This window comes from Labeo rohita, chromosome 5 (assembly GCF_022985175.1).
Source record: "Labeo rohita strain BAU-BD-2019 chromosome 5, IGBB_LRoh.1.0, whole genome shotgun sequence".
Classification (NCBI taxonomy): Eukaryota; Metazoa; Chordata; class Actinopteri; order Cypriniformes; family Cyprinidae; genus Labeo; species Labeo rohita.
This window is the reverse complement of record NC_066873.1, coordinates 22,855,425-22,866,398: the sequence shown is the minus strand read 5'-3', so window position 1 is coordinate 22,866,398 and position 10,974 is coordinate 22,855,425. Positions and strand designations below refer to the sequence as shown.

At 37.8% G+C, this 10,974-nt stretch overlaps 1 protein-coding gene and 1 long non-coding RNA gene across 3 annotated transcripts; one reads left to right on the top strand and one right to left on the bottom strand.

Moving 5' to 3' along the window:
- Positions 1 to 69: 69 nt before the first annotated feature.
- On the bottom strand, positions 70 to 5,152 carry LOC127166185 (zinc finger protein 16-like). Of its 2 annotated transcripts, none has more exons than XM_051111294.1 (2): positions 4,243 to 5,152; positions 70 to 3,285 (listed from the first exon to the last, which is right to left on the bottom strand). In XM_051111294.1, exons 1-2 carry the CDS (start codon positions 4,898 to 4,900, stop codon positions 2,540 to 2,542), a joined length of 1,404 nt encoding a protein of 467 aa, XP_050967251.1. In that variant the 5' UTR covers positions 4,901 to 5,152; the 3' UTR covers positions 70 to 2,539. The 2 variants fall into 2 exon arrangements, with proteins under 2 accessions (XP_050967251.1, XP_050967252.1); XM_051111295.1 differs by having other exon boundaries at positions 4,252 to 5,152.
- Positions 4,495 to 7,453, top strand: LOC127166189 (uncharacterized). Its single transcript, XR_007827866.1, has 5 exons — positions 4,495 to 4,632; positions 5,599 to 5,647; positions 5,809 to 5,895; positions 6,530 to 6,757; positions 7,052 to 7,453. It is a non-coding gene; the product is annotated as an uncharacterized LOC127166189 (long non-coding RNA).
- Positions 7,454 to 10,974: the final 3,521 nt, after the last annotated feature.

Sequence of the window (10,974 nt, the reverse complement as noted above, 5' to 3'; positions counted from 1 at the left end):
ACCGTGTTGTTTACTGTTTGCCTCGTTATTTAAACACCTAGATGTTTGACTAGTCAGATATTTTATCTGATATCAAACCAAGTACCACACATACCCATTTATTAATTTTAAGTAGCAGAAAGTAAACTATAGCTCAGTTTCACAGACAAGGCTTAAGGCTAGTCCCAGACTAAAATAAATGTTTCTCAACTGAAAATATCTCAGCGCCATCGTTGTCTCAAGATGCACACCTTTAACGTTTTCCTTCACAACATTTTTATAAAAGCTTCTTAAACATCTTAAAAACTAAGGCTTAGTCCTGGCTTAAGCTAAACCCCGTCTGTGAGACTGGGCCTTTGTATTCAAAATTCAAAAAAGAAGCACTTTAGTACTACTAAACTATTGTAAAGTTTCCCCCAGTACTACCATACTAGTAAAAATGTCTACATTAAAAATCTGTTTTATCTTAACATGGGTAGTGGTACATTCTGCCGTTATTTATCAAGCCACAACTTTTGCACTGAAATCATTCAAGTGCTGCATTTATACCAAGTACATAAATAGTTTCAGTTCTGATTTACGCAGGATGCACATTTTTGCACATTATCAGAGTGAGTAAAATAAATTGTCAAGACCAGAAAATGCCTTATCGTAAAAGTTTAATCACAGCTGGAACCTATTTAAATGTTTTGCACTGTAACACTGGCATTAAGTTGTTTTTATGCATGAACTCGTTATGCTTATGCTGCACTGCTGATGAGGTATTTTGTACATATGGATCTAAATGAAATGTTTATGTGTAATGGACAAACTGTTCACACAATCAGGCAGATACATATCTTCTAATATACCTCCAAATGTTTTTGGGACCAAACTGTTACTGAATAGGTTTTATGTGAGATGAGTTTTGCACCACAACATATTTTTTCATAAAATGTATCCATCTTCTCTTCACTAGGCCTTTGATTGAATTAGACATGTGCTGGTATTTGGTAACACGGTACACTGCGGTAATGAACGTACAGTATTGTAATCATGCACACTTCCAAATACAGTGAATAATTCTGGGTACTGACTTTTAGACTGGACATTAGCTTATTTTCCATCAACCAGTTAAAATTGATGATACAACGTGTATGCTGTATTTAAAAAAAATAGTCTGATTTTCACTTTGGTCTTGAGTTTTGAAAAAAGAAGCAGACAGGCTAAATGGAAATGGAAATTCACTTTCTGACGGTAAGTGGCACTTACAGAAAAGCAGCAATACAACAGTTACCCCTGTACACAAAGCAGTGCTATGCAAATTTGTTTCTGGACTGAAGAACAAAGTCAAACAGTATTTAACAAAACAACCATTCAGATTTTGTATTTGCTATGGTATTTATAAAAACAACACCAAATATTAAAGGGATAGTTTACCCAAAATGAAAATTACCCAATGATATACTCACCCTCAAGCCATCCCAGGTGTATATTTTTCTTTCTTTCTTCTTTCAGACAAATACAATCAGAGTTATATTAAAAATGTCCTGTCTCTTCCATGCTTTATAATGGCAGTGAATGGGGTTTAAGATTCTGAAATCCAATAAAAGTGTATAAACCCATCATAAAAACATCATACGCTGGAACGCCACTCTTTTGTAAACACAAGTACGACAGTTAGCAGAACCTAGAAATGACGGTTTCTAAAATTTTAAATATGGATATTTTTCCATACAAAAATGGCCTTTATTAACCTCCCAGAGTCATGTGGAGCACTCTTTATGATGGATCAATGCACTTTATTAGACTTCAAAAATTCAACACCCAATCACTGCCATTAGCTAGAAATTACGGTTTCTAAAATTTTAAATATGGATATTTTTTGTACAACAAAATGTATCGATTCACTTCAGAAGGCCTTTATTAAACTTCCAGAGCCATGTGGAGCACTTTTATGATGGATTGATGCACTTTATTAGACTTCAAAAAAATCAACGCCCATTCACTGCCATTAGCTACAGATTATGGTTTCTAAAGTTTTAAATATGGATATTTTTTATACAAAAATGCATCTCCAAAAGGCCTTTATTAATCTCCTGGAGCCATGTGGAGTACTTTTACGATGGACCCATGCACTTTATTAGACTTAAAAAATTCAACACCTATTCACTGCCATTAGGTAGAGATGACGGTTTTAATTTAAGTTTTAAATAAGGATATATTTCGAATAAAAATGCGTCGATTCACTTTAGAAGGCCTTTTATTATGATGGATCGATGCACTTTATTAGACTTTAAAAAAATCAACACCCATTTACTGACATTATAAAGCTTGGAAGAGCCAGGACATTTTTTAATAATTTAAACTCCTATTGTATTTGTCTGAAAAAGTCATATACACCTAGGATGGCTTGAGGGTGAATAAATCATGGGGTAATTTTCATTTTTGGGTGAACTATACCTTGCCTTATAGTTATGCTCTTTGCACTTTAATCTGTTTGAAACATTTGTTTACTTCATACATTTTGTGTTGTTTTATTGTATTATAATGTCCCTGATTTGAAAATACCGTCACATGCCTAGACTGAATCCAAAGACTGTGTGTTGAGATGTGGCCAGACATAGGAGGGTCCGCCTGGGAGGACAGGGAAGGTGGGATTGGCCACCGGAGCAAATGTGGGTGAGTGTTTGAGTCTGTGCTTTTTGAGTTGACCGAGTTCTCTGAAGCAGCATCCGCACTCGGCACAGCGGTACGGTCTCTCTCCAGTGTGAATGCGCTGGTGCTTGTGTAAGCTGTCCAAATGGCGGAATCGTTTCTCGCAGTATCTGCAGGGATATGGTCGCTCTCCTGTGTGTATGCGCTGGTGTGTTTTCAAGCAATAGAAACGTCTGAACCCCCGGCCACAAATGTTGCAGCGGTGCACTTTATCAGGGCTCTCAATAGTCCTGCTGAACCCAGAGTCGCTACTAACAGGTGGTACCAATGCCAACAAAGCATCACCTTCACTCTCCCGCACTGAAGGCGAGGAGATTTGCGGTAACTCATGCACTGAGTTGGATGCAGATGCCACAGCTAGATTTGATGAAGGAGGATCTAATGTAAGTGAGTCAGGATCATCTTCGATTTTAATGGTGCCCTGTTTGACATCATCAGAGTCCTCCATCACCTGTATCAGCTCCAGCTCATTAACATTCCCGGCTGGTGTGCTCATTTCAAACTCAAACTTTGTCATGTCAGATGGGTCCTCTGGTGGGTTTGCAGAGGGGCCTGAACTTTCTGGCTCTTTGTGTCTCCTCTCAGTTTCTGCTACTGCAGAACCACTGTCTGTAAAATAAAAAGAAACTCACCTTTATAGGGATGAAACTATTAACACACACTTGATCAACAGCCATTTCTTTCAGACAGGAGATTCTGACATACTCTTAACCTTACAAACCTATTGTATCATATTTGATCCATGAGTTTCTAAATTATAAACATGATTAAAACTTTGCTAAAAACCTGTTGCACACAATCTACTACTTGCCTTCTGCATGCTGATTGATAGTTTGTATTTCTTTAGCAAGAAAATGCCTTTTATTTTATTTAATTATCTTTTAAATCTCCAGGTCGTGGTACATGTCTTTTTCATATCTGTGAAATTTTAGGATTTTTAGGAAATTAGAACTAAGGATATTGGTAGTCGTGCATTGTCCCCCATTTGTCCCCCACAATAAAAACTACAGAGCTTTGATCATAAAACTAAGCATTTAAATGTCATCTTTGTAAGACATATTACTAGGAGATATAGAGTGACATAATATTTCTATGCATTTTATAAAAGTGGATATGATTATAAGATATATACGATTATAAACTGTTCTACATTTACAAGCTCTCGCTATTAAAAAATAAATAAATAAATAAACAAATAAAACAACCAGTATATGTGACGCTGGACCACAAAACCAGTCATACCAGCCATTCCAGATTTTTAAATTGTGTCTCGGCCAAATATTGTCCTATCCTACCAAACCATACAGCAATAAAAAGCTTATTTATATGTATAAATAAAATTTCCAAAAATTGAACTTTATGACAAGTTTTGTGGTCCGGAGTCACATACTTGAACAAAATTGCAATAAAAAATATATATATTATTGTTTTCATTTAATCTAAATGTTGAATGAATCATTCTCACTATTATGTTAGACTTTACAGTGGCAATAAACAGCTTTAGTTAATACTCTATGGTCACATTTGTTTGACAGTATTCTACTCGCAAATGGAATAAATAATAACCTTTTTCACCCTCATTCGTGATGTAAAATGGACCCTCTGGCTCATCTTCTGGTTTGAAGAGAGCAGAACCGTTTTCCACAAGAGTTTGTGAGGTCGTGGGGTCACTGGTGAGTGCTGAACTGTTGGCTACTGAGGACCCTCTTGCCTTTCTGCGGTTGACACACTCTCGAGGCCACTCTGACTGCACCGTAGGAAGACAGAGGCCAACACTAGGGAGATTTTTAGGGCCGTGAATTCTTCCCGGTGAGTTTCGGAAGCTCTTGCGGGAGGAATCTCTGCTCTGAGCCTGTGCTGTGGGGCTTCCATCCGCAACGCGTGACGGAATCACAAAGAGTGCGTCGTCTGAGTTTGGGCGCACGATATTTGACCCGGGCTGGTTTCTGTTAAGAAGTAAGCACTGTTTGATGTTCTTTTCAGCCGCGGTCATGTAGTAGCGCACTGCTTTCAGCTCGCTCTCGGAGATCTCCAGTCTCTCACGCAGGGTCTGGTTCTCTCGGTGCGACTCTGCGGCTGCATTACGAGCCGCGGCCAGCTTTATGCCAACAACTCGCGCTGTTTCTTTTAAAACCGTTTCGACGGCGCATCTTACCGCCTGGTCGATAGTAGAGGCGAGTTCGCACTTGAGAAAAGAAACGCTGATGTCCATGCTCAAAGTCATGGTTACGATCCAAGGCAGTAAGTTATTTCACTGTGAGATGTAACGTTGCATACGTGCTTGCAGAGCTCAATAAGAAACGTTTTTTGGGTTCTGTCTTCTCTAACTGAGGTCTAGAATAGACCCGTTTACGGCCTCATTCCATCACTGTTGTAGTACCTCGACAATGCTACCTAGTTACAAAATTAAAAGAACAGAAACTCAAAAGTGTTTTGTAGATCTTGCTCAATCTGTCGCGTTCTGCTGTCGTCACTGTCACCGTCGAAGAATAATGACGTCAATAGCTATGAAGGTATTTTTGGTGCAAAACAACCGAGCGTCTGTGACGGCAGAATTTGTAGTTGTAGAGAATAGCCACACGTGTAACAGTAACAGACAAAAGTTGCAAATTTGTAAAAAAAAATTCTCTCCCACAAACACAACAGTTACATCTTCTCGAATCTTTAATTGCAGGTACACAAATCACAAATCAAGAAACTCGTACGCTCGCATGTTTTGCTACTATTGCTGCAGTGAATATGGTGCACATATACAACACATTCGCACATCTGCATTAAAAATGTGAAGTCGCGGACGATATACATTGTACATCCGCAAATCAGTATGCGAATTCTTGTAATGAGATTTGCACACTTGTAGAATGTTTCTTACATATATTTTTTCTTGGATGCTAATAATTCTACACTGCCTTTTTGTTGCAGGTGGGGGCAGAATTATCACATGGCTAGCTGTAAATTGAATTGAAATTAGGTAACTCAAAATACATTTGATATTTTACGTTATATTTACATTCATGCATTTGCCACATGCTTTATCCAAAGTAACTTGTGCTGCATTAGGTACACATTTTATTGAGTTAAATGACTCAAACAGTATTTTCAAGTACTTCATTTGTATTTTTTATTTTCTAGTTTGTGGTCTGAATCATGTCATCTGCAGTACATTCCAGTTGGAGCGTTTTCTTGTGATGGCCATCATAACGGTGATAACATAAACTGGTAAATAGTTAAAGGTTGTTGTTTTTTTAATCATTATCCATTCCCTGGGAATCAACCCCATTATTTCAGCAATATCACACTAAGCTCTCAACGGCAAATGCAGAAACATTAATTCATGCGTTCAAAGTTAGATATTGTAATGCTTTAGTGGGTGGTTGCTCTGCGCACTTAATAAACAAACTCCAGCTGGTCCAAAACGCAGCAGCTCGAGTTCTTACTAGAACCAGGAATTATAACCATATTAGCCCCGGTTCTGTCAACACTGCACTGGCTCCCTATTAAACATTGTATAGATTTTAAAATCTTGCTAATTACTTATAAAACCCTGAATGGTTTAGTATTTCAGTACTTGAGTGAGCTCTTATTGTATTATAGTCCACCACGTCTGCTGTGTTCTCAAAACTCTGGCAATTTGATAATAACTAGAATATCAAAATCAACTGCGGTCGGCAGATCATTTTCGTTTTTAGTGCCCAAACTCTGGAACAACCTTATTGAAGACCCATCTATTTAACCTGGCTTACACATAACACACTAACACATTTCTATATTTCAAATCTGTTAAAGAATTGTTAGGCTGCATTAATTAGATCACTCAGAACCGAAAACACCTGATGTACGTTCTTATTCAAAGGTCACCGTAGCCACCAGATCCAGTCTGTATCCAGTACAGATGATGGATCAGCACCTAGAGATGACCTCTACAGCCCTGAATGTGAGCAGAGACCCCTTCAACTAGATGAGGCCCAGTGACAGATCCCCAGTGAAGACCTTGTCACATTCTTGCAGCCTAGAATTAAATTGCTGGTTTCGTCTGGCCAGAGGAGAATGACACACTGTTTCCCTGTTTAATATTGTAAAGGTACTTTGACACAATCTGCATTGTAGAAAAAGCGCTTTATAAATAATGGCGTCTTGACTTGACTTGGCGCTACTGTTTGATCTACAAGAATGCATTTTAAAAAATGGAGCTTAAATGATTTGTGATGGATTATCAATTAATTATGCACCTTCCTCGTAGGTGCGTTCAGATAGTATATAGTGTTTTATTAATCTCAAAGCGCATACAGCACAAAGTCTGGCAGTTAGCGCAATTTCTGTAAACACTATTTAAACAGACATTGTAAACAATATTTTTTTTTTCTTGTGCTTGCAGGTTCATTGGCACCAAATGCCATTGAGATTCACAGATCAGATAGAATTATGGAAAGAGGGTCCAAAGAAAAAGCATTAGCCTGAATCCCCTCGTGGTGTTTCTCATCAGAGAGCTTGTCAACTTTGCCACAACAGCACAAACTGTATTTTATTTCTGTAAAGCCTGTTTTGCTACACTACCGATTTAGCTAGTGCATGCTGGAGACGAAGATTTCTCATTTGTATTTTTAAAAAGAAAATGTTCATTTAAAAAGAATATTATAAAGACAAATGCTAATGAGTTATTGTGATTTTTATGGGTATATGGTATACAGTATTGTACCACGATTGTGCAGTTTAGGTGTCTGTCAGTTGGCACCCAAATGAACCGGGGGAAAAATAAAACAATAATAAAAACATTTGTGAGCTGCGAGCATCTTCCAGAGCTGACAGCAGCAAATACCAATAACAGTACATTTTCTTTCTTTTTCTGAAATCACTCACTGTTATACTGTACATCTGTTAATTATTTACATATATTAACTGATATATTTAATAATCTTGTATATGATACTCTCATAGTAATTTAGATTATTAACAGATTAATCAATCTTTCATAAAGCCTCTTTGAGAGTTGAAGCAGGGATGGGCAAACTTGGAACAGGCGGGCCACTGTCCTGCAGTATTTAGCTTTAACCCTAATCAAACACACCTCAACCAGCTAGTTTAAACTTTAATTAAGATTACTAGAAGGCTACAGGTAGATGAGTTTTATCAGGGTTGGAGCTAAACTCGTTTAATATTTAAACTATAAACAAATGTACAGTATAACTGTGAGGTGCTTTTAGAAAAGTAAGTGAGGTTTTTTCCTCATTAATGTACACACAGCACCCCATATTGACAGAAAAACACAGAATTGTTGACATTTTTGCAGATTTATTAAAAAAGAAAAACTGAAATATCACATGGTCCTAAGTATTCAGACCCTTTGCTGTGACACTCATATATTTAACTCAGGTGCTGTCCGTTTCTTCTGATCATCCTTGAGATGGTTCTACACCTTCATTTGAGTCCAGCTGTGTTTGATTATACTGATTGGACTTGATTAGGAAAGCCACACACCTGTCTATATAAGACCTTACAGCTCACAGTGCATGTCAGAGCAAATGAGAATCATGAGGTCAAAGGAACTGCCTGAAGAGCTCAGAGACAGAATTGTGGCAAGGTACAGATCTGGCCAAGGTTACAAAAGAAATTTCTGCTGCACTTAAGGTTCCTAAGAGCACAGTGGCCTCCATAATCCTTAAATGGAAGACGTTTGGGATGACCAGAACCCTTCCTAGAGCTGGCCGTCGGCCAAACTGAGCTATGGGGGAGAAGAGCCTTGGTGAGAGAGGTAAAGAAGAACCCAAAGATCACTGTGGCTGAGCTTCAGAGATGCAGTCGGGAGATGGGAGAAAGTTGTAGAAAGTCAACCATCACTGCAGCCCTCCACCAGTCGGGGCTTTATGGCAGAGTGGCCCGACGGAAACCTCTCCTCAGTGCAAGACACATGAAAGCCTGCATGGAGTTTGCTAAAAAACACCTGAAGGACTCCAAGATGGTGAGAAATAAGATTCTCTGGTATGATGAGACCAAGATAGAACTTTTTGGCCTTAATTGTAAGCGGTATGTGTGGAGAAAACCAGGCACTGCTCATCACCTGTCCAATACAGTCCCAACAGTGAAGCATGGTGGTGGCAGCATCATACTGTGGGGGTGTTTTTCAGCTGCAGGGACAGGACGAGTGGTTGCAATCGAGGGAAAGATGAATGCGGCCAAGTACAGGGATATCCTGGACGAAAACCTTCTCCAGAGTGCTCAGGACCTCCGACTGGGCCGAAGGTTTACCTTCCAACAAGACAATGACCCTAAGCACACAGCTAAAATAACGAAGGAGTGGCTTCACAACAACTCGTGACTGTTCTTGAATGGCCCAGCCAGAGCCCTGACTTAAACCCAATTGAGCATCTCTGAAGAGACCTAAAAATGGCTGTCCACCAACGTTTACCATCCAACCTGACAGAACTGGAGAGGATCTGCAAGGAGGAATGGCAGAGGATCCCCAAATCCAGGTGTGAAAAACTTGTTGCATCTTTCCCAAAAAGACTCATGGCTGTATTAGATCAAAAGGGTGCTTCTACTAATATTGAGCAAAGGGTCTGAACACTGATATTTCAGTTTTTCTTTTTTAATAAATCTGCAAAAATGTCAACAATTGTGTTTTTATGTCAATATGGGGTGGTGTGTGTACATTAATGAGGAAAAAAATGTGTGTGTGTATATGTGTGTGTGTATATATATATATATATATATGTGTGTGTGTGCGAATGTGTTTTGCACCATATTCACTACTGCAATAGTAGCAAAACATGCGAGCGTACAAGTTTCTTGATTTGTGATTTTGTAGAATAGGATTTGTGTACCTTCAATTAAGGATTTGAGAAGGTGTAACTGTTGTGTTTGTGGGAGAGAAAAGAAAAAGTTTCAAGTTTACTAATACACATGTGTGGCTGTTCTCTACAACTACAAATTCTGAGCCGTACCTTCTGTTTATCAGTAGTTAATTACACTTGATACAATTATACAGATTTTAAAAATAAATTCTCAGAAGTAGCTTTTTAAATCAAATCTTCTGAATTATTTAATCTATGACACAATGTATTTAATATTATTAGTGAAACGTACTCCTTTTAAGTTGATTCACAAAAGTCTGTGACTTTGATTAAGGCCTGTTTGTATTTGACTATTGAGTTTTGTACAATTAAAAGACTGTATACCACCAGACAGCTCAAATATGACTAGCATTTGCAAAGCTATTACTGAACAATACATCATGTTGTATAGTAATAGCACATGCAGTAATCCATAACTCTATTCTTCTGCACAATGGTAACAATAGAAACTTCAACATAACAGAAACTTTTTTCAATGTCAAACTTAACTGAACATTAAACATTAACGGATGTTTCCCTTTACTCAAAAACACATCAAGCAGCACTTAATTTTAATATCTACTCTCCATATCCAGCCATATACACAAAGCATGCTGGGAACCAACTGTCGCCGTCAAAATAAAACTACAAAAGCAAGCTAATTCTCTTAAAATAGGTAGCCTTCTTTGCTTATTTTTTTAAAACGTTTAATCAGTTCCTCAATTCAAGCGTTCAAAAGTGCTTAAGGTTACTTTAAAAAAAAACGAGAAAGACATATCTCTTGATTTTATTATTAAAAAGTTTCTCAATATTTTCTTTATTAAAATATACACAGTATTTTTAATTATCACCTTACTTTTTAAAAAGAAAATCAACAAGACCCATGATTCTTTTTTTTCAGTGTTGCAAATTATGAGCATGTACAGGTTTAGATTTAAACCGCTGTATTTTTATGACCTTTACACTACTGGACATTGTTTGATTAAACACACAACTGGGTTAAACATTAGAGGGAGTTTGTGGCAGAACACTAGATCAATCACTGCTTCTTTGTTCAAGTTTTTGTTGGATTAAAGATCAAGCTACAGTAAAATCTCCCCAATGTTTCAGATAATATTTGGTCATTTGCACAACATTTTTGTCCCATCATTGCTGGAAATTAACGATTAACTCATTTGTCATCCGCATTTACGTATATCCTTATGTAACACTTTCTTTGATTTCCACTGTGGCTTTGTTCAAATAATGGCAAATTAGGACAGCAATTGTTTTTTTTTCCTTTTCCCCAACATGCTATACGAAAGAGCAATAGCGCACTCTAGAGGTTTACAAATGGAAAAACACAAAGTCTATTTATTTTAGACCCAGTGTTGTTGCACCAAAATCTGCTGTTTGACACCAGAATGTGGAACCTTCCCATGGTGTCTGTGAATGATCCCATAGGGAGAGGAGTGTTATCACACTGCACTCC

Excerpts from the sequence above, each read along its gene's own strand:
- LOC127166185 (XM_051111294.1), bottom strand. The coding sequence starts at position 4,900 with ATGACTTTGAGCATGGACATCAGCGTTTCTTTTCTCAAGTGCGAACTC. Across the intron at positions 3,286-4,242 it reads CACGAATGAGGGTGAAAAAG|ACAGTGGTTCTGCAGTAGCA; the intron begins GTTATTATTTAT and ends TTTATTTTACAG.